Source organism: Manacus candei, unplaced genomic scaffold, assembly GCF_025592945.1.
Source record: "Manacus candei isolate 608988 ecotype Guabito, Panama unplaced genomic scaffold, ASM2559294v1 h1tg000068l, whole genome shotgun sequence".
NCBI classification, from domain to species: Eukaryota; Metazoa; Chordata; class Aves; order Passeriformes; family Pipridae; genus Manacus; species Manacus candei.
The window spans coordinates 234808-262411 of NW_026138116.1; the positions used below are offsets into that span (position 1 = coordinate 234808).

Consider the following 27604-nt stretch of genomic DNA (forward strand, 5'->3'; position numbering starts at 1 on the left):
GAACACGAGAGAAAAACAAATAAAGGGAAGAAATATCTGATGGATCTGCAAGAAAAATGCATTACCCGAGCTGAAAATATGTTTTTTCAGATTTCTTAAAGCTATGATTTCATAGACTTCTCTGTGTGTTGCTGTTAAAAACTTTTAAGATTTCAACTTTGTTAATAATTTATCATCTCCTATCTTTTTGCTGTTTTACAGCAGAGCAAACCTCACTCTTTGTAGCATGTACAGTTCCTTGTGAGCTGTACCAGGTGTCAGTAGGGGTTGTGTGGTATGTGCAAATATAGCATTTGCAAATACTCTGCTTCAGATATTAGTTTCTTTGGGATCCAACCTTGTTTATTTTTAGGACGCAGTTATGTTTTTGCAAGGATTGTTTATGCCTTTGCAGCCGTAGCTATATATTTCTCTTTTGTTGTCTTTGTTTCAAAAAAAAACCCCAATTGTATTCTTCTTTTTCAAAAATGTTAGTTGTTGCAATTAGTTTTAGCCAAAATACTCCTGAGGAATCTTTGGCACTCTTCATATATTGAAAAATAAATGGGTTTTACTAGCGTGCTCAGTGAGAACATGGCCTATAATTTGCTGTTACCTAAATATTATGTTAAACGTAGAAAGCAGCAATGATGATTGGAACATACATATAGTTATTTATACTGGAAATGGTGGTAATATTGTTTCATACTTTTAACATATCTACAACAGAAACTTTCAGGTGTCATCTCAATATAGGGCCATTAACAGCCTTTGAGTCCATTCTGTGTATTCCAGAAGGGCTTTTAGAGGCTTTATATGTAGGAACTTGCTCCAGGTTGTGTTTAAGTTGTAAAAAACACAGTCTCTTTTTTTTCTATAACCCTGAAAGTGGTTAGACCAGTGTTCTTTGTGTGGACTTTTTATGTGTGTTCTTTTTATGTTTCGTCATGGGTTAGAGTGCAAAAAGAGTGTTTTAATTTTTCAAAACAGAAGAAAAAATAATTTTAAAAACAATATCCAGGGCTAATATGAGTTATAGGGGCCATTCACAGTCAATCAGTTCTCTTCCTAATGAAAATGGTCTACTGAGGCATAAGCAGAGATACTTAATTCCAAAATAGGCATAACTTCAAACACTATGCTCCATGTCCACAAACCTCCCCTCTTCTATGTTGTTTTCTTTTTCAGACTTAGAAAAGTCCAGATAAGGTTAGGTAGTTACTTGTCTCCATTGATTTACCTTGTTACCTTTGCACTAAAGCACCCCTTTGATTAATTGTTCAATAATACAAAGAAAGGAATAGCCGTCATTTCTATAAAAAATTACAAATCTTTCAATGGTCTCTTCTCATTTGTATGAAAAGAGATGAAAAACATCCTAAGTGAAAATGCAGCATTTTAGGTTTTGCCACGAAATTCAAGATACTTCAGAGTTCATATTTTTACTTTTATACCTGTCCTTCTGATAATGAAAAATGTTATAGATCATTTTGAACTTCCAATAGAAATGCATTCTACTACTGAAATGGTCAACCACTTAATTTTGTGAAAACTAACATTCACATTTCAGAGACAAATCGATTTTTTATCACTTCTGAATACTAAAGCTCTGGTCACAGATCAGCTTTATTTAATATTTAATTCAATATAGTGCAGTTTGAATTAACTGCTAGAACATCAGTGCGTTCGAGTTCAAAATTTTGGGTTGAACTGTTTGGAAGTTAATTCAATCCAAGTTTCTTGTTGAAAATTCCTGTGATAAGTCCCAGTCAATCATTTTTTGTGGAACTTCTGTCATGAAGCTTTAGAATGGAATTTATATTAAAAGTGGTAATAAAAGTTATTCAGTTGTTACTTTTATCTGGAACATTTAGAAGTCCATTCACATGGACCTTCTTTTTTTCATTACCTGGAACAGAAAGTGCACCTGGGCCAGTCAGACCTAATGGTCAACGTGTTGATCAACTCTTTGAAAAAAAACTTCTTCATCTTTCATCTCTCAGGATATTGAGGTTTTATTGTTTCGTTTGGGTTGGGTTTTTTTAGCTGATTTTTTTTTTTTGCTTGCTTACTTGCTTGCTTGTTTGTTTTGTTTTGGAGGGAGTTGGTGGTTTTGCTTGTTTAGTTGCTTGGTTTTTGTTTTTCTTATGTGGATTTATTTATTTATTTATTTATTTATTTATTTATGACAGTATATAGTGACTTGTTTATTTTCTTTTTAACTCTAGGGAACAGGAAAATATTTTACCATTTAACTCCAGGCCTGGCCAACAGTTTTAGCAGAGCATTAATCCCATAAATCAGTCATGCCTTGTGCTCTCCACAGGCTCCGCAGTTGGTGAACAGCAGATAAGCCCTTACAGGGTGTTTTGAAAGCCAGGGAAATATATCTGTGTCAGATCAAAGGCGGAACTGAGTTCCAGGGTTGGATCTCTCCTGCCAGTAGCCCAGTCTTGTTTTGACCAGAGGTCTGTTTGCGAAGCTCAGTAATAGGGGCTCCAGGGTGTCCTTTTGACTAATAACAGATAATCTTTCTTATGTCCTGCAGAATGAAGATTAATAGACCTTTTAATTGTATTCAAGCAAGTACATTATGAGATTATCACCTCAGAAGTGCCAAGCCATTTAGCCTAAAAGGGAAAAGAAACCTGATTTCTTCTGTAAGCCTGGAAAAATACTTCTCTAGCTAAAAAAAACCAAAACCAATTTCTACACTGTAGTGCACTGATTTTGTGCATTTCTGCTGGTTATTAACAGTGTATCACTGGAATTAAAAGCTTGTCCTAACATTTCAGAGGGGAACACGCAATGAAAAAAAAAAATTAAACTTAGCAGTTTCCTGTTGTTTCCAAAGTCTAGTATCACAATGTTGACATTTTTGGCTTATAGCTACAGCAGCATAGCTGTATGAAACAAGTTGTCATGGTTTGAGAGCCCCAAAATCCAATTCCCTAGTCCAAACCCCCTCCCACATCTCAACCCAGTGTGAGATGGTTTTTCCAGACACCACACGAGACTCAAAATGGGGGAAAGGGATTATATATTACAATGACTGTACAAAATAAATACTACAATACATTATATACAACCTTAACTATCTCTACCATGACATAAAAGTATTTACAATGGATCAAATCTCTTCTCCCCTCCAAATAAAAGTCCAGGAGCGAAGATGGAAAGATCCTTTCCACTCTCAGAGCAACAATGGCTCTAAGGCAGCAGGTTCTCTGTCTCTCTCTTCTATGCAGCAGCTGTAGCTGGATCTCTGCCAGTACTCACGAGGGGGTATCCAAGCCCCTCAGCCACTTGTCTTCAAGCAAGGGTCTTCTTCCATGGGCTACATTCACCCGGACAAGGTCGTCTCACCACGGTCATATCAACGAAGCTCAGGGGTCTTCGTGACGGTCTGTATCTTCAGGGGATTCAAGCCCCTTTGCAGAGCTCTGTGCTCTGTCTCAGGCAGCGGGGGGGCCAAGGTCACCCCCTCCACATTCCTTCTCTGAGCTTTTCAGCTCTTTTCTGCAGTGCTGCTGTGGTTTTAGGACTTCCATTCAGTAGGAGTCCATCCTCTCTACTTAGGAAAGGTCACAAAAGGAGTTTGGGGGTTTTTGATTCAGTTCTTACCCCAGAACTCTGTCTCTCTCTGTAGAGCTTAATCTTGCTCGCTCTCTCTGCTGCTGGCTCTCTTTCTCTCTTGACCAACTCTGTGTCTTCCTTGACTGGATGCTGTTTACTGCTCCTTATCTCTTCTGTCTCTCTGCCACCGCTCTCTGGACGCTGCTCCTGCTGCTTCTTACAGTGGAGAAAACTTCTTTAGCTTTCTAGCTACAGGTACTTAGCCCAGTTTTACACTGTTCCAAGTCCCTGCAGCCCCCCAGACGGGGCTGGGGGGGGCCATAGCCCCCCAGGGGGGCTCCTACCCTTTCTTCTCATGGCCTCAGAACATGACCACCTCTCTCAACAAAACTACAACTACTTTCTTCTCCCGTCTAAGTGTGATATGTTTATATTTTGCAGAAGCGCTCGTTGGCTAAAAATCTTCAAGGGTCACCACCCCCTGGGGATTTACCATTTTATAACTTCAGGGGGAAAAACTGTTTCCCCCGACCACACAGGTTATGTATAATAATCCCTGCTGAGAGATGGGCAAAGTCATTCCTAAAAAGAATGGCTGAATGACGCTGTCTTGGCTGCATTTCCTGTGAAAGTAAGAGTTATGCAGTCTGAGCTTTTACAGCCAAGGAGGAACTTTCAGCCTTAACCCCTCTTATCTTCTAGGCAGATTTAACTTTGCTTACAGGCAGGTTTTAGTTAGTATTTCAACAGTTCAGTAGTTATATTAATTATGAGTTGCTTTATAGTATCTTGTGTGCGAGCCTGTCTCCAGTTTATTTGTTGATCTACAGCCCAGATACTCATAGATTATTGGGACATTTTTATTTGCTCCAGAAAATATTTGCAACATGATTAATTGCCTGAGGAAAAAAAAAACAACCAGGTAAATAATGAACTTCCATATTGCCATTATTTTTCATTTTATAAACCAAAATGAGCTGCTCATGTGTAGGTGAGCCCATTTATGATCCCAACATTTTTACAAAGATATCTATCAGCCCTCCAATAAAAAGTGTCACATTATCCTCCCTACTGAAGACCGAGCAGAAGTTCCAGTATTTCATTTGTAGGGATGGATTTTTGTTTTCCCAGACATTGCATCACCAGCCTTTGATTTCAGCTTAAAACCCATAATCTACCAAAACCTCAAGACAAATGAAACCAGAGATACCTATATTTCTCCTGGCTGTTTTTTGAAGCATTGTTATAAAATGTTAACTCACTCTTCACATTTCTGGCTATTAAATGTCATTCTGAAATTTACTGTTAAATAAACCCCATTTTCCCTGCTTATATTCCAAATTTTCTTCTCTCTATTTTAGCCAGTATTTTCCTACTCTTTTACCCACTCCAGCATTCAAGGTTCCCTGCAGGGGTCCTTAGCAGAAAATTAAGGAATCTGCACTGGGACTGAGCCCACAGAACTGGCACACAGTCAATCTTACTGATAAATTTCCTCATCCACTTGAGATATATTTTAGTAAAATAAGGAGAGGTAACAGAATTATCTTGCTCTTCTCTATGTCTGAAGAGAGTAGAGCATGCCCATCTAGCATCTCAGCATATTTCTTACTCATATATTAGGGGAGAGAAAAGCAAAAAAAGTAAATAGCTAATTTTTTTTACTGTTTTAATTGTTCTTTTCTGGTTTATTTTTACTCATAACCAACACATTTGATCAAAACTTCTCACTATTATTGTCAGCACAGCAAGAACTACTCTAAATCAGGTCTTCAAGAAATTACACTCCTGAAAGCTACTTCTTACTGTCATCCATTTTTATGCAATTTTTTTATTTCGAGGGCAATTTTTTGCAATTTTTTCTTTTGTTTTTTTACTGTTACGTAGAGAACTGAATGTAAATTAATTTTTTTTCCTATTACCTTATCTATTTCTATTCATAACTAGGTACTGGGATTAGTGAATTGCACTGCACTGCTGGTAATAGTATTTGACAGAAAAGCAGCAGAACACCATCAGCATGTTGTGTCAGGAACTACTCATGATCTATTCATATTTTTTTCTCTCTGCTTTATTTTAATGGCTAAGTATTGTTCTGTCCTTGACTTTTCCATAAGAAAATTGATTGATCTAACACAGACCATTGTTCCAGATTTTGTCAAGTATTGGAGTGTACTAATGCAGCTCAAAGGCTTCTTTTAGCTCCACCAGATGTCTAGACCTGCTTAATCACTGGTAATTTAATTTTTTAAATTTTAAAAATTAAAAGTTTAAATCCTCTAGCATCCTCAAGGACTGATAAGCTTTGAATATTTCGTAGCAGACAGAGAGATTGATGCTGTTTTATTAGTGGTGCAGTCAACTATGACATCTCTACAAAAATCCTCTAATCATATTTACAGTGAAAATACTTCTGTGCATAGATGTGAAATATTCAGTGTCAGGAGGGAAGGTTGTAGATTTAATCATCAGTGATGTTGTAATTTCAAAATTCTGAATTTTCTTTTACTTCAGACCTGAACAAGCCTGGTACTACCATTTCCCTTGGGAATATTGGTACTCCCTGATAAGTTGTGAGAGTTACCAAGACCCACAGGAGTTACTCTGGTTTGTAGGATGGGTATGAAAACAGTATTATCTTATGTGAGCTGCAGGCAGGATTTACCAGGCTGCTGACACAACCTCAGAATCTCAGCGCCGTGAGTTCACATAGGAAATGGATGACAATTCCCCTAGGCATTTTTGAAAATCCAGACCTTAAGGCTAAAATTTTCTTTTTGCCTTTTTTTTTCATTGAAATATCAATGAAATATGATTTTTCAGGGCTTAGTAAAATGTAGTAATGAAAACTTGCTCTGAAAGAAGCAAATACTGCTCTAAAAATGGCCACATGGTTATCATATACATCTGATTTGACTGAATTTTTACTAAAATGATGAAAAAATCCTATAGCAATTCAACTGAAGTTTTTCCCTCCTTTTCTTGTAATATCTATATAACAGAGATAACTAAGTTATAAATAAACTAATGAAGGATTCACACAATCTGTACTCTTTAAGAAGTAGCTGCTACTCAAGAAGTTGCTTGCGGAAATCGAGTGACTTGTCAGCTTGGTTGTGTGTTTCATTCCAAAATTTTCAGCATGTTGGCCTAAGAGATACTTTTTATGGTCCATGAAGATTTCAAACAGGGTTCACTCTCCAATTTATCACTTTTAAATTGAATTGCAGACAGCTGATGGCACATGGTATTCTTTTAACCTATTTCTTTAGTGCAGTTACTGCAGCCATAAAGTCATTCAGAGGGAAAAACAATTAAGAGTAATAAGAAAATAGGAGCAGTATTTATTATCTTACCCTAAAGGACTAGAGACATTAAGAATATAGAGACACAGTGTTAAAATCATGCTGAAGGTCTAATCTTAAATGAAAAAAAAAAGCCAGGAAAACACATACCACATTTTTAAAGAATAAAAAGAATGACACTCCAGTCTTATTTTGTCTGAAAACAACCCACGTCTACCTGGGTTCATGAAAAGTTTAATTTTAAACATATGTTAACTAATACAGACCCAATTAAATGCAAATAAATCGTACTTTTTTTTAATTTATTTTACCCAGAAAGCATTAAAATCCTGTATAGCAGAATATTGAACAAAATGCTTCTTTCAATCAAATTATTATGACTTCTTCTAGAATAATTCCTTTTGTCTCAAACTTAATTTCTTCTTGTAATTTTTTCAGGGTGTATTAATAAATATTTACCCTAGTAGTGTATATTTAGGTGACTATACTAAAAAAACCTTCCTATGTAAGAAGTTGTGATGAAAATTAGATTTCTCTACAAGGAGCATATAGTTGCTTGGGGTTTTTTTTCCTTCAAAGTTTTTAGATGAAATTAGCCATACAATTGTTTGGGTTGGCTTTGCCTTTGATGGTTTTGTTTTTAATATGAGCATTTGGAACACAGCCTGAAATGCTGAGCTCCACAGTTTGCAAACAGGAAATGCTGCTGAAACATTGTTAGAAACATATATGTTGCACATCTGCAGGAAGCCTTACTGTGCCATCACTGATTTTCCTGTATCTCCAGAGTCTGGGCATGGAGGAGAATGTAAAGTACTTCCATCTGATGCAATAAGATAAGGAGAGTTGCCTTTCTGGCCTTTATGATGCAGACACTGCAATCCTGCCCCTCCTTTTCTTAGGCTTGGGTGCAGGTGGCAACTCTCTGAGTGCGCCAGTTTGCCCTTCGAAAAATCAAGGGAATCATGAGGTCTTAAATAGACAGTGAATAACCTGCTCAGCACAGGTTGTTTACCTGTTAAGTACATTGGACTCTCTTGGTGGGATTCAGGTTCCCATCCATGACTCCCTGCCATTATCTTCAGCATCCCAAAATATCTCAGACCTCATTGCAAGACCAGCATATGTGATGTTGGTGATCTGGACCTTGGTGAATTAGCTGCTGGAGACTAGGCCAATCTTCTTTTTTTTCAATTTCTTAAGGGTGAGATATTCAATTTCTTAAGGGTAAGAGCCTTAAGCAACCAATAGTTTTCCCACTTTGTGTTGGACCAAGTTTTTTATTTTTGATCCTGGTGCTTTTCTATTGGCCAAGTACAGTACAGCTACCCAGAATTCATCAATGTTATCTGACAAGTGATTTAAAAAAAAAAAAAAACAGTCTACAAAATCAGAAAGGTAAAATAAAAGAAAACCTGTTGAAAAAAATGGCACCTCTAAAATAACAAGAGAAGCTGAGCATAGAATTAGCTGTACTGGAAGCAGCAACATAATTATCTGTATAAGGAGAGGAGTAAAATGAGCATTTTAAATAATCCTAAAATGAAGAGATGAACAGCTGAAGGTCAAGTGAGCCATTTCACCATTATCTTCACTGTGAAATAGGTCTGGTGCTCTCTGTATACTTGGGGTCCTTTCTTCTGTTGTTGCTGCCTTGTAAGTGTCCAAGGCCAGGTTGGACCAGGCTTGGAGCAACCTGGTCTAGTGGAAGGTGTCCCTGCCCATGGCAGGGAGTTGGAAAGGGATGAGTTTTAAGTTCCCTTCCAACCCAGCCTTCTGGAATTCTATGACCTTATCTAAACCCCCCATTAATATGTGAGGTCATGGAAACTTCTGCCATTTTTGCCTTCTTGAGGCTTGTCTTCTCCTAAGCCAGAATTGCAGGATGGCTCTGTTTCCAGGAGAGACTGTGTGAGCTGTCTGGTTCTTCACCTTCCACACATGACCTCATGAAAGATGCTCATTTCTTCTCCTGGGTCCTGTCCACACAGGGCTTATTATTCATGTGCTCTCCTAGACTGCAAGTCTGATGACGAGCAGCTGAGGGAGCTGGGGGGTCTCAGTCTGGAGAAGAGGAGTCTCAAGGGGGATCTTCTCACTCTCCACAACTCCCTGATGGGAGGGTGGCATTGGGGGGGGTGCTGGGGCAGGGGCGAGCAGGCTCTGCTCCCAAGGAACAGGGGACAGGACCAGAGGAAACAACCTCAAGCTGTGCCAGGGGAGGGTCATGTTGGATCAGGGAAAAATTCTTCACTGAAAGGGTGGTAAAGTGCTGGAACAAGAGTTCACCATCCTGGAGGGATTTAAAAGCTGTGTAGCTGTGGTGCTTAGGGACATGGTTTAGTGGTGGACTTGGCAGTGTTAAGTTACTGTTTGTACTTCGAGTTCTGAGAGTTATGGTTGATTAGCTCTGGACTAGGCAAGGCTTGCATGTGACTGTTTTCATAATCATGGAATTGCAAGACATTTTGGGTGGAAAGGGACCTTAAAAAGTCCATCCAGTCCCGCCCACTGCCATGAACAGGGACAATTTCCACTATCCCAGGCTGCTCCAAGCCCTGGCCAATCTGACCTTGGACACTTCCAGGCCAGGGATAGGACAAACACAGCTTCTCTGGGCAACAGAAGGGTTGTTTCTCCTGATCCAGAAGACCTATTTCCAGTACAAGTACTCATCACTACACATCTAACTGCACAGACATGGGGTTCATGCTGCACATCCAGGCAGTGGTTCGTTAAAAATGTTTCACAGTCAGGTGGATTTATCTTTGTACATTCTTTAAATTAATTCTCCTCCAAATCACACAGAATCATCTGTAATATCTGAAACAAGGTGGGAAAAGGGAATAGTTATAGCCTGAGAGGGTTCTTTCAGACACAAGATGTTAAACTGCATTTTGATCAGCTCCTTGTAGAAACGTACATTAACTGTAAACCATGGTTCTTCTTGTAAGGAGGTAATGATCCTATCAGTTGCAGACTAATTGCCTCTACCTTATTCTAAATTCTGCTGCATTGAAAAACCCAGAGTCACATTCTAATCCTAATCACATTCAACTCTGAAGAATACATAGTGGTTGTGTGTTAATTCAACTTCTCTCCCCAGTAATTTGTTTGATTGTCTGTTACTTGCAATCTGCACTAACTGAATAAATGTGCTCTGTGTCCTGATGGGAAGTTATGACTTTCATTTAAGCTACTTTAATGCAGATGTTTTGCCTACAAATGGTGTAAATTCTTCTCACCTTTCTGTTCTAAAGTAGTTTCAATGAACAGAATGAAAAAAAAGAATGTTAACCATTTGTAGAAGGTAATAAAGCAACAGAGCAAAAACTGTATTTATTTAATACTGGGTTAATAATTATCTTTGTGGCTTGAAAGCTTCACATCATCTTATGAATAAATTAGTAAATAAGGGTGCTAAAATATGAGAAGGAGAAGGTGGTGCTATATCCCTTATTCTGTTCCTCCATCTCAAGTAACAGGTATTGTCTGTATTGTCAAGACCTGGAACAGAGTCTATCTTTTCATACTACTTTTTTCTTTCACATTTTTTTTAATATAATACACACACACATATATTCTACATAGTCCTATATAAGTCTTTTTGAAAAACACTGAGCATATGCTAAATTACCTTCCAGCTTCCCACATCATTTTCCTGAACAAGAGTACAAGGCCAATGGATATGTCCTATAAGCACAAAACAATCATTAGTAGGACATTTTTATTAACACTAGATCATGTGATAATAGAGATTTATTGTGATTTTACCTTTGGAATCCCCTGAATCTTAATGAGAATTTTTTTTTCTCCCTGTTCTGAATTTCAATGAGAAATACTCCAAGTGTCATGGCCATGTTAAATATTTGTGAAATCCTTCCAGCTTACTTTCAGCATTTTAAAAATAAACAACTGGTTTTGTGGAGGCATTTTTTCAAGTTAACAGAAGAGACATTGACTTTTAGTACAAGAAGCATTCTCTGCTAAAAGGAGGTTACACTTGTAAAATGCTAATGTCTAAATTATTTATAAAGATAACCTGAAGTTGACTCTCAAAGGTTTAGTTCAAAAGCTACCTGAAAGTGTTGACCAATTAGTGATTTCTTACCAGATCAGGCTGGGGTTGGGGTTTTTTTTGAAAAACAGACTATTCATTCAAACTCCAAAATATTTGGAAGGAAGGTTCTGGAAACCTGATGTTTATTAATTTATGAAAGACTTATACTAATTAGCAGTGTTCATTTCCCAGAGACATATTTAGGCTGCAGAACCAAGCCCTGCTGCACTCCTTATAGAAAGAAAGAAGTCCTATCAGGCCATCCATGAAAGCATCCAAAACTGACTACTGCTCTGAGAGAGTTCTTCTCTCTCTCTCTCCATTGAACAGAGAGAACACAAAAAGAGTTTTGCCTCCCAAAGATACTTTCCTCGTATCCTAGGGTGCTCTCCTGAGCAACAGTGCTCCTACCAGAGGGCAGTAAATTAGTTCATTCTGGTAAAACCAAAATTCTTGAGACATCTATGGACACTGACATTTTCTGGTTAAGGTTGTGGTATCTCAGTATCCAATATTTTTAAGTTACTTCTTTTCTTAAAAGGATTTACTACTCATTATTTTCTACTCTTTGGTCAAATGTTGGGATCTCTGTCTGATTGCTCCAAAGAGTCATTTTTTCCTCTTCTGTTCTTATAAATGCACTCCTACACTTTTCTGTGTTTTCTTCTTTATAGCATCATAGAATCACAGAATGGTTTGGATTGGAGGGACCTTAAAGCTCATCCCATTCCACCCCCTGTCATGGACGGGGACACCTTCCACCAGATCAGGCTGCTTCCAAAAAATCCAACACTGGATCTTCAGCATTTGGATCAGTCAGAGATTTTTAATTTCTTCACATTCTCTTTTTAGTATTTTTTTTCTGTATAAACATATTAATCTTCTTCTCAAGGAATTTAGCCCTCCTCTCATTTTTCTGTAATATTTTTACTGTTAGTCTCTCTTGCCAGATTTAATGGACAGTATTAAAAATACCAGCTGCTTCACAACCATTTATTGTTTGAAATAAATCTACCTTTTTTTTTCTTTTTTTTTATTGGCTTGCCACATTTCTAGGGGACACAGAAGGAAACCTAAGTTATACTCTCACATTTCAAGAAAATGTCAGTGTTGATAGGGAATTCAGCTCTTCATTCTTCCTCTGAAAATACATTAATAGGTCAATTTACTTCTGTTATTGTATTCTTTTCCTTGATCATTTTAATTCAAGGCATCTGACCCAAATCTGTTATATCCGGTTTTGGTTCTGGCTCAAAAAAACTGATTACAGATTGGCTGACCCACACGAAAGGTACTTGGAAGCTAAGATTTTATTAGAGTTTAGGATTCCTGCCTTGCATTTTTAAAAGTCTTGTGCTAAGATTACAAAATAAAGAACTCAAAAAAAAAATTGAAAATCAAGGAATGAGAAAGTTTGAGGTCTCGAGATAAAAAAGAAAGAAAAGCATAAGGAAAGAAGAAATTTCAGCAGGAAAAGAAGCATGATAGTAGATATCTTAGAAAACTTAGTAAGGCATGGGCTCTGGGTCTGTAAAGGAAATTGAAAGGCACTTGGGGAATCTGATTATTGGGAGCACGTGGGAACACTTTTTAGTTACACATCATTCCCAGTGGTGCTCGCTGTTTTGTTGGGACCGTGTATGACACTCAACACACTACAAAGTGGCATGAGGTTAGCTCTGTTGTGCCATTAGGTAGTAAAAACAATAAGTACAAAAAAATGAAAAATAAAATAAATCGGTTGACTTAGAGCTTGGAGGAGGAAAATTACTTTCTGTGGGAGAGCCATGGTGAAAGCTGCACCATTTTGCTTTGGTGTGGTGTAAGGTCAGACTGCAAACAGAAGCTATTCTAATGACATTCTCCTCTATTTTGTTTATTTCTGTTCCATTCAGGTCGACCTGCTCGTCCCTACAAAAATCACTGGGATCATTACCCAGGGAGCTAAAGATTTCGGTCATGTCCAGTTTGTGGGGTCCTACAAGCTTGCCTACAGCAATGATGGGGAGCACTGGAAAATATACCAAGATGAGAAGCAGAAGAAGGATAAGGTAAAGCACAGAGAAAATTGGTATTTGGGTTGTGTTGACCCCACAGTCTGTAGGTTATTGCACACTGCCTGGTTTATGGGGTTCCATTTGCATGGGATCCCACAGATAAAAGTCAAGGTGGATAAAAAAAGAATCATATAACACCATGACATTCACAGTGCAGCAATATTACACCTATCAGTGCAATGCACCTGACTTAATGCTATTAAATATGGGACATAAAACTTTGCAGTTCTCCATTTATTGGAATTATTTCTTTATTTAACTCCAAAGGGGAAGGTGTGTAAATGGAAGTTTATTTGTATATTCAGAAACAGTGTTTGAGTGCAAATTTTAGTAACCATGCACTATTTTCAGTATTTTTTGTGAAGCACATCTTTAGTGTACCTCATTACCTGTAACCATTTTGGACTGATTTTTTCTTTCTCGAAATTAATGGGTTTCAAATAACCAATGAAAATATTATTTTTATTACACTGTTAAATGAATAAAAGCATTTTAAAAAGTTTCACAACTTCCTTTGCCAATGTTTAATGAGCAGCATAGGGAAAGTATAGGTTTGCTGATTGATTTACCTGGAAACATTTAACTTTCCTTATTCATTATACCTTTGCTTTAAACTGCATAACACTTTCATACTGCAAGTACCTCAATTCACAATATCATGTGTTAAGAAAAATATTACAGCGTATGCATCGCTTAAGGGAAAGTTAAGCAAGCTGACAAAATGTGAATTATTTATTAGTTATCTTAGTGGGGTTATGTCTTACTGAAACAGGAGGTCCATTTATTGAAATACCAGATGGCTGATATGTCTGATAACTTCTCAAATCTGGGTATTCAGGTTGATAAATGTTCCCATTTACACTTGTATTTTTTAATATAAGTAAAGATTCTTCAGAAAAACAAAATCATATCCACCGCATTGGTCAATTAAATTAATTTTTTTTAAGTAGTGAGAAAGCTTTTGGTATGTATTGACATGTGTTGTGTGAGTACAAGGAGATCTAATGATAAGGGTTTAGACCACTGCACCTTCTAAATTTCTCTGATTTTAAATGATTGATCAAATATATACATATTTATTGGGGGAAAATGTCCTAAATTATTGGGTTAAATATGTACATAGCAGTACGTCCCTATCTGCATTGTCAAGTTATGTTTGTAAGATTATCACCCAAAGATGATGGGTGCCTGATCTGTAAAGTCCCTCTTAAGAGCCAAATGTCAAGTCACTGTGGTTTTAACTCACACTGACATTTTTCCCTGTGAAATTCTAAGGCGTTTTAATATGGAAAACCAAATCAGTTGTTTTAGCCAGGACTTTCAGTTTAGAAGGTCCTGACACTGATGATTATTGATGTCTCTGATATAATTGGTTATCAGATAAAAATTGAAAACAAACAGCTCACCTTTCATAGGAATTCCATAAATACATTCAATATAAATGACAAATAGTCACTTCAGTGCTTTGTTCGCATCCTATTTTAACTCCCTGTAATTTAAAAAGAGAAGGGAATGTTCTACTGTGAAAGGTCTTCTCCAAGCCAAACTTTTGTTAGTGAACGATTGCACTCATTTTATTGTAAAGGAAAAACATGCATCCAAATCTAAAAGAAAATGCACTCTGACTTAACACCACTGTTCCAGTCTACACTAGTTTGTACCATTTCCCAAAGCAACCACATTCTTTTGTTTTCGTCAACATCTGTGTTGTTAACTACTATACACATATTCTGTTAGGAACAATGGAAAACTCTCAATCATTCTCCCATTAAAACATATCACATCCTATATTAATTAACATCCCTAAGAGTAAAATAGATGCACATTATCATGATTCTTTAACAGATCAAGAGCAATTAACAGCAGAATAAGACCAAATACACTTTGTTGGAAAGTAGAAGTTAGCATTCCTGAATCTAAATTTGTACAAAGGAAAGAAATATCATTTAGTAAGAGTCAAGACCTAGGTCTTTGATACAGAAACACAAATCTAGAATATCTTTGCTATTTTTAATTTTTCCCATATCACAAAAGTCTGAAAAAGTCAAAAGTCTGATGGCAGACATTACAGAAGTGAGTGAATTTGGGAAATAAGTCTGTTCAATTCTAGAGCTAAGGCTTAATTCAATTATTTGTCCTTGACCTCATGTAAGACTCATATCCTGCACTATTTTCCATCAGATTATTATTTAATATGTTCACAGAAACAGATATTGATGAAAATTCTACAATGTAAACAGACAACTCCAGTATTTAAATATCCTTAAAGGTGGAAAGTGGCTTATCCCCCTCACAGCAACCCTGCCCTCAGAGGACAGAAAAGACTGATTTTATCTTAATTTTTCCAGTTTGTTTTGGCTGGAATACTTTAACCTATTTCTTCTTAGTTTGTTCTTGGGGAAAAATCAATCCTTTTTCTTTCAGTCTTCCCTCAAAGTGTTTATTTTCTCAACATCAGATCATTATTTTGTATTCTGATTGGAGCAGCTTTTCCTGAAGTGTGTTTTCACAAACTTGGTGCAATCTTTAGCACAGAACTACTGCCTGTTCCATCATTCTCCATAACCTGTGACATTGGTTATGACTTCCTAAGGTTTGGCTTGCTACTCATCATTATTAAATTGCAATATTGTTCTTTCTCCAATTTGCCAAGACCACTCCGAAATTTGATCTCACCTTTTGAAATGGGAACAAGCTTGATCACGTCTGTACTCATAGCAAGTAAATCAATTTCCATTGTCCATTTCATTACTGAGAGTACATAAATTTCCTTGGCCAGGGGAAAGGAGTCCATTTAACCCAGCAAACCCTCCTAGTCAGACACCAAACCACAGCAATGCTGTACCTCACCCATGAGAATCTGGGGAGAAATAGCATCACTGGTCCTATCTGACAGTGTCATCTTCACACAGGATCCACAATAATTTCCTTATCTTAAGGTGAGACACAAGATTTGTTCCCAAATGCAGGAACACTGTAGAAGAAACCAAGTTTTTGCAGCAAAGTGAAACTGTTGTGAAATGTTTCATTTGTATTCAGGAGATACAGAAAGGAGGTAAAAGGTAGATACTGACAACTATCAAAAACAGCGAGCATAAATTATTCATACTTCACCCTCATTAGCTTCTATTTATTAACTGAACGTCTTGATTTGTTCTATGACGGATAGAATGTACAGATTCCTTATTTCTTCTGCAGGTGATTTACTCATTCTATACTCATCCTGTCATCCTTGTATAATCATCCAAAAATTTTGGAGAAAGGTGGTTCCAAAACATTTCAGGAAAAGGAAGACAGGATGGGAAAAAAAAACAAACCAAACAAACAACCCAAAAACCTTATTTTTAAAGTCCCAGACACAGAAATTAGGGAGATATTCATAGGCTGGCAATAATGATTTGTGGATGAATATTGTGATTTTAATGCATTTAAGTAAGAGCTGAGAACTTAATCCTGTCTGGTGCTGAGCATCTCACTATTCCTCAGTTTATAGGATGAGTCCTACATATCAAGAGACCTCACTGAATTCCTGAGGTTGTTCCCTTTTCCCTCTTCATCATTTGTGATGTGATTTTACAAAGGAAAAACAAGTATTGGTCTCTCGTATTATATTGTGTAAAATACAATATATTGTATCTTGTATATATATTTGTATAAATGCATAAAATATTGTATCTTGCACACTGTGTGCAGCCTGTGTCTTTGATCAGTCTGTAACAAAATAGTGGTTTAGAGGAGAAGTAAATACAGTGTTCAGTTTTCTTCTTTGCACCATTTCAAATGGAAAAGCTGCTCCAAGAACAATGTCCCCTCCAGCCCCTGTTTGGCTTCTGCTGTTTTAATGGCCAGTCATTTCATTTCACATCTGTGCTGAATTTCTGTGAGTACAGACAAAAGTTTTACTGGTGCATAAAAAAAATATATGACTTTAGAAAATGAAGCCTTTCTCATTCATTTTAAATGGTTTGAATGAGTTGCCTGGAAAAATATGAAAGCTTTGCCTGTTGCCTCGAAGAAGTAAAATAAACTATGTTGCAGGCTGTCACACAGGAAGAAAATATATTTTAGAAACAGGACCAGAGCTAATAGCTATCTTATTTTTCTCAACTAGAGGTCAGTAGCTCACTATGCTTCCAAAGCTAAGGACATCCAACCCAAATCTGACCTCTTTTTTTTTTAAATTCACATTCCACATGTGATTTATAAATTGCACATCCTGCTGCAGGTAACTCAAGGCCAGCCGCAGTGTCAAATGGCATTTCAAAGGCTGTTTTTTACAGGAAGATGAGAACATTTGAAAGTAGCCTAAAGGAGTCTGGCAGTCTGCATCATTGTCAGTCATCATCAGCCATCAACAGTGCAATTAGCTACAGGTAGACAATATCCAGTATGCAAATGGCCACTGGATTTGGGTACAGAGTGATGGAATTAGTTATAAGTTATATGCTTTTGTATGTGCATTATATTGCCAGAGAAATAGAAGACAGGAACCTACTTACAAATGGAAAGTTAGATCATGTCAAATTAAAAAGTTTTCCTGCTAGATTTGCTAATGGTTTTTCTGATGTTGTTTAATTATTTAATACCTGGTTTACACTGGTAGATTTCATTCCTACATATAATCTACATACTTGGCACAGGTAAAGAGCTTTTGTTTTAGCAATATTGTTATTATTACTATTTAATACTATTATTTACAGTAATACTTGTAATTTCTATTCTAAGTGACTTTTTTCTGCACTGATTTAAATTGCAAATGACTTCTATAATTTTCAGCAGTAATAAGATGATTTCTGACAGATGACAACCTTGCTATACTCATTCTAGGTATCTGTCTCCCTCATACCACACCAAGAGCTGAGGGAAGACAAAATGCTCATATAAACAGTCTACCTTGAATTTCTGGGGGGGGGGGGGACACGTTGATCTTCAAAATATTTCTCTTTTTGACTTTGAACCTCCTATAAACTATGAACAGTGGACTAAATTCCCATTTTATTACCATCAGTACGTAGATTAAATGGGAAAGATAGGAAGAATGTGATAATATGTTTCATAAGTTTAAAGGTTTTATCTACTTGTATCTATTCTGAACCTCAAGAAATAATAAAGGTCATGTAATATATAATCATGTGTATCATATATAAATACACTTTATGTATAACAACGGAGGGAAAGGATGACTTTTTTCTTCTCTTAAGCACTCCAAAATACATATGCACACACTTACATGTGTGTGTTTATATATCTATATATGTCTATTAAAAAATCCTTCACCAGTCTTTTACTGTGGAAAGCATCTTCCAAGGGATGTAATATCCCTATAAACAGTAGCTCTGTTTCTGGTGAGGAATCAACACCTCTTTCGCTTTGTGTAGTCCACCTGTGGAAAGGTGGTGAAAAGGTCACTCCACCAGCAGCAAAAAATTTCAAAGTAACTAATTGGACTCCTCAAATCTGCAGATTCCTTCCCTTGCTTAAGCAAGTCTTCTTTGGTGAATAGTAATGAAATATAAAATGTTGCTAAAGTAAAAGGAATATGGCTGTCAGAAATTGCTTTTCATGCAAATTCTTTTTACATTTTAAATGAATAATGTCCCCTTTATTTATATGAACACTGAGATGTTCTGCACTGAAGTAAACTCCAAAGTCAGGTGTAGACACTTTATAAAACAATCTTCTTCTAATATGGGCAGGATTAACTGCTCCATGAGATGTTTAAAATATTCTACTCAGAGTGAAAAATATGGTTAAGCTAAAGCAGACAACATAGTGACTTTACCATCTCAGAGCTCATTATTCAGTCTCAACTCAGCCATTATTATAAATAGCAGGAACCAGTAACGCTACGGGTGATGAAGACATTTCATGTAAATACAAGTTTCTGTGAGATATGAGCTCCAGAAAGGCTGTCTTTGGAGAATCAGGTTCTCTGAATTTTCATCCTCTGTGAACATCCACTGGCACAGAGCCACAAACTATTTCACCCGCTACAGCCACCTATTAACAGGTCCTGTGGATGTGCCCTAAATACAAGTTTGGAGCAAACCAAACATCAGTGGTGATAAATTCCACTTTTCTCAATCTGGTAGTCTTCAGATATTTTCCCTAAATTATTCTGTCTTAAAACATAGAATAGTTTTCTTTTTTAAATTCTAATCAACTTACACTGTCAGTATTTGGATTTACTGCTGATGCCATAAAACAGTTCTGTTGAAAAATCTCAGTGAATGTTTGAAGTCAAGACATTCAAATTTCTTGTTGGACACAAGTATAAACAAGAATTGCTTATAATTCAGAAATCCTTTTTTTTTTTGGCAGAGAGTATCAGTACCTATTTTCCAGGTTTTCATTCTCTTTTGCATAAAATGATCATGAATTAAGTTATCATATTTAAAAGCACAACAGATGCATTTTTTATGTTTTTTCTTTTAATAACAGCTGCAAGAGACTAAACTACAGCGGAGCTACACATGGATGTGGGGTCTGTATGTGTAAAATTGCTGCAGCTGCTGAGTAAATGTTTTAGCAAGTTACGCCTTTTAAATATGCGACTGACATAAATAGATATAGCCAGTATAAAATCTGTAACATTCTACAACAGAAGTGTCAAAAACCAGGAGATTTTTAGTCCATTTTTACCAAAAAAATGTACCTTGCAATGTGTAGAGTCACTGACTGGGAGGAAGCTGAAGCTCTGTCCAAAGGAAGGAGCATCCTGTAGCAGATACCAGAAAATTTAAATAGTAGGGCTGTTATGCTTCCCTGGTGCACTTTCCCAGCTTCTGGCTTTTTTTTTTTTTTTTATCTGTGTCCTTACTAGCCCCTGCTGGCTTCGCCCCTCACAGTTTATCTGATCTTTAACAGTAGTTAAAGGCTGTGAGAGTTGTGCCACTGTTTAATTATGTGTTGAATGGGGAACTGTGACCTTTGGGTGGCCCAGGATGACCCTACTGTCATTACAAGAGGACAGTGCAATATTACCTACTGTCTGTTTTCCTCACACCACTTAGGGTTTTATAGACATCTATAATATCTCCTTTCAGGCTGAAGGGACTTATCTGTTTAATAATTTGCAAAAGGACATTCTTCAGTGCTTGTGGCTGTCTTGATGCTTCTCTCTATTTATTTGCCATTTGAGATAAGGCAGGAGCAGATCTGCACCAACACAGAGCTCAAAATGAAGATTTTTCGCTGTTTTTATGCTCTTACGCATTAATAACTCACATTCTGTACTTTATTCAGTCACCTTCTTTTTTTCTTTTTTTTTTTTTTTGTCAGTGAGCATATTTTTACATACAGCTATATGTTGTAATTCAAACATCAGCTTCTCAAATGTTGGTAAATCATTACAGTCTTCAGAGGTAGTGTATCCCGAAAAAACTACTCAGAAACAAATTTGAGGAGTGGTCATTGAGAGGTACCAGCTCTTCAAGAGCTTTCAATTGCTTAGGTGGTTTATTTAGAATTGACTGTTTGGGCATAAAGCAATATAAAGTTACTTTTGGCTACACAAATAGCTTTTTTTTGATGTCAGATGTCATGTTTTGTCCTTAGTCCTCCCTACTCTTTCCAAGTTCCTTCACTCCATTAGTGAATTGAGGCTGAAACAAAATAAAAAGTGACAAAAATTTTTTTTTCCTTTGAAAAATTTGCCATTTGGCCTCAGCAAAAAAATCCAGTACGTTTGTCTTAGAATGTTATATATCGGCTGATCACATTGGTCGATGCTGACAAAGCTTCCCTCTCTTTCTGGTAAATTTATTTCCCTGAAATCTGTTCTCTGATCTAGCACATTTAGTTATTCCCTGAAACCAGATTTGAATATTGAGGGAAAGTGAATCTCATATTTGCATAAAAGTAACCTCTGAAACAGATGAGTTTGAATTCAAGTGGTAATGAAGTTATGTATAAGCTAAAAATAAAATTTAGTTCTTGTTTTCCTGCTGTAAGTAAATTATATAATCCTATCTTCTTCAGGTGAATTTGTTGCTGGGCTTGCATTACATAATTTTATTCATTTTGCATAGCTATATTATGATATGAATACTGGGGCTGTAAAGAGGTTCTCCTGGTAAACCACTTTTTTTTTTTTTTCCTAAGCCTTCATTTAAATACTATCTTTGAAATGCATCTTCCATAGGGGGAATGAAGTAGTGAATAAAATTAGTTTCCAGTAGTTCTGCAGCAAGAACTGTCTGTATTTATGCATTGCTTATCATCTAGCTTGGTAAAAAATATCAACAGATATATCACATGCATGTGCAAGAAGTGACATATATATAAAAAAAACTATTTTCAAGCTTTCCTAGCTGGGGATGCTGGGGGGTTGCCACTCCGTAATTTCAATAATGAGCTTACTGCCTTTTATTGTATGCTACAGATGAAACTCAACTTCAGGTGCAACCCTGTTAGCTCAGGCTCCAGCTGATTTATGCAATCAACACTGTACTCAGGCAGAAAACAATTTTTTCTGTGGTAAATAGATATTTTTTCTCCTTAGAGTCACAACACTGGTGTTTCTGTGGTCAGTCTCTCTGCAATTTTATCCATCTTATCTGAACTGCTACATATTTTAATGCTCCCATCTCCATGTTGGTGAGATGCCAGACAAGAAGGGGAATTCATCACTTGTGAAAGAGCATCACTAATGGAGGGCACATGTTTCATTTGGGGTGCTAAATTTATAACACTGAGGGAGGCTTCCAAAATTCAAATAAGACGTGCAGCATAGAGATCAGAAGCTGTGTAAACATGTTACAAAAGGACTAAAATAGTAGATCAGCCTCTTCTGAACTCAAACTGTAACATTTTCCCAAGAACTTCTAGGAAAGTTGTAATTCTGCATTAATTCAGTCATATAAGCACACCTCCAGGAGGTCCATATATTCTTCTCTGCATGGTGCAAACAACAGCCATTTGTTTCAAGTTAAAAAGCCACCAGACTCACTTTTTACCAATGAGAAGTGAATTGGCTGACATTTTAAGAGAATAAACACTTCCCATAAAAACTGAAAATAACCCAAGGGGATAATCTGATCATTTTGCCAAAAATTGGTGTTATGGCCTTTGAATTTAAATAGTATCTGTCAGGGGGAAAAATCTGGCACTGATTTAACACAGACAGAAGTTTGGGAACTCATGTGTTGCTTAAACAATACTAGTGGAAATAAGATCATAGCATGCCCTGTACTATGCTAGGATTTTTTAATTTGATCACAACCAAATGCCCTTAATTCATCTGCTGACTTTTGCTTGACATGAGAAGAGTATCCTTGATAATCACCAACTTTACAAAGGCCTTGTGTAGTTACATCCATTCATAAGTGATACAATAAATTTCTTCTTAATTTTAATTATTGTTATTTTCTTGGAAACAATAACATGATCTCCTGAGATTAATTTGAGATGATACAAATGCCAAGTAGAAAGACATTTAATTTTTTAAATGTTAATGAATTTTATGTAAATTTTGGGCCAGGCCCTGAGTGTTGGCAGTAGATTAAGCTTTGAATCAAGGAGGGGCAGGCATTGATCTCTTCTCTGTGGAGACCAGTGACAGGATCCAAGGGAATGACCTGAAGTTGTGTAAGGGGAGGGTTAGGTTGGATATCATGGAAAGAGTTCTTCCCTCAGAGGGTGGTTGGGCCTGAACAGGCTCCCCAGGGCAATGATCACAGCATCAAGGCTGACAGAGCTCAAGAAGTGTTTGGATGATACTCTGGGTCACATGGTGTAACTCTTTGGGATGGTCCTGTGCAGGGCTGAGGATTGGACTTGATGATCCTTGTGGGTCCCTTCCAACTCAGAATATTCTGAGATTCTGTGAATCAAAAGCTTGTATCTGCCACAGTGTGTCATTACATGCCATGGAATCCCAAAGTCTTAGTAAAGGCGGGTGCTCTTTGCAGCATCATTTCATAGAATCACAGGCTTGGATTGGAAGGGACCTTAAAACTCATCCAGTCCCACCCTGTGCTGTGGGCAATGACATCTTACATTAGCCTAGGTTGCTCCAAGCCCCGTCCAACCTGACCTTAGACACTTTCAGGGTTGGGGCAGCCACAGCTCTTCTGGGCAACCTGTGCCAGGGCGTCACCATCCCCACAGGGAAGAATTCCTTCCTAATATCCCATCTAAACCTTGTCTCTGTCTATTTAAAACTTAAGTTCAATGCACAGATGATAAAAGTTGATTGCAGAGCAATGCCCATGGGTGCATCAGGGGCTATTCCTCAGCCCACGCACTCCTAAATCTCCTTGTTGCCTCCCTTCAGGTGTTCCAGGGGAACTTTGACAATGACACACACCGCAAGAACGTCATCGACCCACCGATCCATGCGCGGCACGTGCGGATCCTGCCTTGGTCATGGTACGGCCGGATCACACTGCGGTCAGAGCTGCTGGGCTGCACAGCTGAGAACTGAGAGGGTCCCACTGCCACCGAGGGTCCCTCTGTGGAGGAAACAGTGCAAAGCCTGTAGGATGCTGAGTCGGTGTTCCATGAACCAAGTGCTCGCTCATTTTATGGTAGGCCGCTAACTGTCTTTCGCACGGAGGTCTAAGCCTGCCCTTTAAGTGATCCAATCCAATTTTGTCCTTGAAATCTGTTAGTCTTATCCCTTCTGCTGTGGAATTATCCTCCTAGTTTTCCTTTGAGTTGTTCACACCAGTTGAAATGTATTAAGGGAAAAAAACCAACCAAACAGCAGCATCCTTTTTACAAGGGAAGAGAAATGGTGTGACAACTCTTATTTGCAGCTTTAGGAACATTGGGCTGACAAGTTCTCCATAAATCATACTGTCATCTTACTTGCAAAAAGTGATACTGCAGCTTTTAGCAATAAGTTTACTTGGGGATGACTGCATTATAGTAATTGTGCCTATCAAACACTGTCAGTACTTATGATATATATTTTGGAAGATACTCCTTGGTACTGTAGAGCGCAGTACCTGTGGTGTTACAAGCTACCTTTCATCACTTTCATCTGGACAGCAGAGTCCATACACTTAGAGTGTTTTCCTGATTAGCCCCATTTTCCTCCTCTATTTTGCATGCTATAGAACATGACCTCCATCTTTTCTGTTTAGTATCACTGCTGATGTTGTTTTCCTTGTCAGAGGTCACCTGTTTGCATATGTAACCAAATCTGCTCTCAGTGTATTATGAAATTAATGAATTTGCCAAAGTTTATTCAATTTTGCTTGAGATGTGCTTTTTCAAGGAGGCAGAAATGAGACACCATGCTACTTGTGGTGTCTCATCTTTGGTGCCCATATAGGTAAAGGCACATGGTGCATCAGAAATCCCATTTCATTACTTGCCCAGGGGTGACCACACAGCCCTACACAAAGCTGCCTGCCCAGTTACTGCTTTTCAGAATCCCCCCGAATTTCTGTGAGGAGGAAAATGTGGTGAAGGAACCAGGCGCTAAAAGACACACAAGAGGAATGATTCCCTTAATTCCAGGAAAATGCTCTCCATGTGCTCTTCTTAAGGTCACAGCCTTCCTCCCAGAAGGCGAGAGGTGTCGTAGGAGTGCTTAGAAAACCTTGGCCCTTGTCACCCTCCACTCCTACAAAAGTCCTTTCAGACACACACCAGTGAGCCACACGAGGAGGTTGGTTTCTACCATGCCTCACCATGCCCCATCTACAGAAATGCTTTGCACATGCTACGCTGTTTTAGCAGTGTTATAGCAACCCCACTTTAAAATTTTAGTAGCTTTTAGAAGAAAAAATGGAGCAGCAGTAGGGGTGTTCTCCCTTATGACTCAGTTTCCCCTCTTGATGGAGGTAACAATGCCAACCTTTGAAGAGCAATCCGAGTTTCCTTAGAATAAAGTGTTCTGTGACTATGTCAAAGTATCACCTAAGTCTAAAAAAAAAAAAAAGTCCTGAGACAATGGGCCAGGGACCTTTTTATTTCTTACCTGAAATAACAGCATTTGTGATTACTGCCAACCTTTTAATTTCATAACATGCTGATATGGAGAGAGAGAATGAGAGGAAGAGAGAGAGAGAGATGCAGCTGCATGTTTTAGCAAATGTCACTGGACTTATCCTTTCTGTCACTGTTACATTCTCACCAAAATTCTGAAGTATGAACCTGGGCATTGCTTCCCAGGCCAACAGCTAGCTGACCCACAGTCTGCAAAGTGCAAAGTTTACCTTGGACACAAAATGGTTTGGATTTCAAAAAAACCTGCATTTAATCACACATTCTCCACCACAGACTAAATATATATTATCCATTGAACTGTGAAAGACTCCAGAATAGCAGCCAGGAATTTTACATACAAGAATTGGGGATATATTGGTGGCGGTTTTCTGATAGTGTCATTTAAACTGTCACATTTTAGCGAACAGAACACCCTGCCTCTATAAAATGACTTAATCCTTAAACTGTATTTATACAAGTATTTATTTTATAAGGCTTAGACATTTAAAGACTTCTAAAGAAGAGTCCTGTAAAGGTAAAAGTATGTGTAAGAAATGTTGAGGTCCTGTGCAACACTGCTAAGTTTGTTCTTTATTTTTTACTTTGTGCTGCATAACAAAAGCCACTAGACTGTTACTGTCTTGTTTGTGACTGTGTTAACAGCATTCCTTAATGATGTATATATGGAGTGGTCTTCAAGCATAATGAGCGATTTTAAAGAGAAAGTCAATCATGGTGGTGCTTCTAACCAGCAAAAAAATCTGAATAATGGAGGACAAGTTTATCCCCAAATTACCTACTGCCCCATTTTTGCACTTTAAGCTCTAAGAAAAAATAATAATTAAAAAAATTAGTAATATATATCTCTTAAAGGCACACACCATTCTTAAAGAGATTCAAAGGCATTTTCCTATTATGGGAGAGTAATTGACCCTGAATTTAATTACAGATATGAAGAATAGCATGTAGCTATTTCTCTAGTCGACTGTATCCAAAAAACAGAAGGCCATTTCAGAAAATTAGGCTCCCTCATTTAACGACTTGTGTTACTGTTATTTTGAAATTTTTTTCTGTGTTCTTAAGTGATTTGTTTGTTTGTTTGTTTTATCCTTTGTGACTTCAGTTTTGGTTTTGAATTAGTCTTTCTTCGTTTAGTAATTTAATTGTTATCCCTTCATCTGCATGTAGAGTTGTCATGGTATGTAACATAGTAATTTTATTTTGTATTAATTCAGTGTTGAATATTTTCATCCTGATGTCCTGTGCCAGCTCTCACCTACCAGCAGTCTTCACATCCTACATACCTTGTGATAACACTCTGTGATAATTTACAAAAGAATCATACATGTGATCCCCTTACAATTTCAACCTACGTGACATTATTCCTCAGCTACCAAAAAGCTTTCTTGGAATGGCATTGTGCAGCCATAGTACCAAATCTACTCCCAGTACCAGCAGCCTAAGTCTGAAATAACTCGTGGTTTACATGAAATACTTGAGATTTAGCACAACAGATAAGAATTAGATTATGGTCCAAAATAAAACTTTTTCCCTTCAATTTTATTTTGTGTCCTAGGTGAGCAGAACACCATCGCCATAGGGGACAAGTTATAAATTAACATGACTGTTCTCTCCCAGTGAAAGCAACCAGCATCACAAAACCAGAGGTGCAGGATAGTGCATGTCCCTTTAAGAGGGGCTGGAGAAATGCTCTGATGTGATCCTTGACTTCTGCATTAGTTGTAACAATGACACTGAACAAGACTAAAAATGTTTTCCTAATTAAATTTCACCCCGAACCAGTTAAGTATTTGTAGGTAGGCTTCACCTTTATGTAGCTGGGTAATGTGCTACGTTTATAGCCTGGGAAATAAAGCTCTGTTTTATCTGTGTTAGAGGCTCATCACATTAACTGGCTCCGGTTTTGGGGTTGACTTTCTCTTTTGGAATGGCTGCATACAAATTAAGTCTCAGTTTTGAAGACTTAAGGATGAGTGTATCTTTGCTATACAACAAATATGAACTATAATATTCAGTGCTGGCTTCTGATGTGTCAGTAAGTACAGAAGTATCTCGGACACAATGACCTTTGAAACCTTTCAAGCTGTGTGATATTCAAGTGGTTTTGTATATACTTAAATCACGTGGAGCGATGTAAAACCAGTACGACCTTGTCTAGTCTTCAAACTTAACAATAAAACTTTTGAAAAATGAGGTCGTTTTTTGAAGCACTTATGTTGCAGTACCTTGAAGGAGATACAACTTAGCATCACTGGCTGCAAATGCAGAGTAGAGATACAACGTGGCATTTTCCTGTTTTCATTAGTGGGACCTTGGCGGTGGGTAAGTTTGTTTCTTGAAAAAATCAACGGTGGTGCTGTGCTCACTTCAGTGGGTTCCCTTTGGTCTTCCACATAAAAGAGCAAAGGTTTCAATGAGCATAAAAATACTTTTTTTCCCCCTGTCTTACCTCTCTCTGAATGAGCACCAGAAATGTAAAGTGACAATTTCATTTCCTGTAAGTCAAATTTCCGGGTATTCATCAGTGGTTATCTTCTCTTCTCCACTTCTGCATAGGCAAATTAATTTCTGAGAAGACAAAGAAGAGCTGCAGCCCAAACCTGCTACGAGATGCCAAAATAGGGATGTTTCTTGCTCATGCCTCTGCCTCTCTTCTCTTTTCTTTG

The 27604-nt window shown here is 37.5% G+C and overlaps 1 protein-coding gene across 3 annotated transcripts in view; it reads left to right on the top strand.

Moving 5' to 3' along the window:
• EDIL3 (EGF like repeats and discoidin domains 3) overlaps positions 1-27131 on the top strand; it is a 235942-nt gene extending 208811 nt beyond the window's left edge. For all 3 annotated transcript variants that reach the window (XM_051806767.1, XM_051806769.1, XM_051806768.1), the window contains 2 exons: positions 12816-12971; positions 23254-27131. In XM_051806767.1, the coding sequence (XP_051662727.1) occupies positions 12816-12971; positions 23254-23403 (306 nt within the window). In that variant the 3' untranslated portion in view covers positions 23404-27131. The remainder of the gene's footprint in view (positions 1-12815; positions 12972-23253) is intronic.
• Positions 27132-27604: the final 473 nt, after the last annotated feature.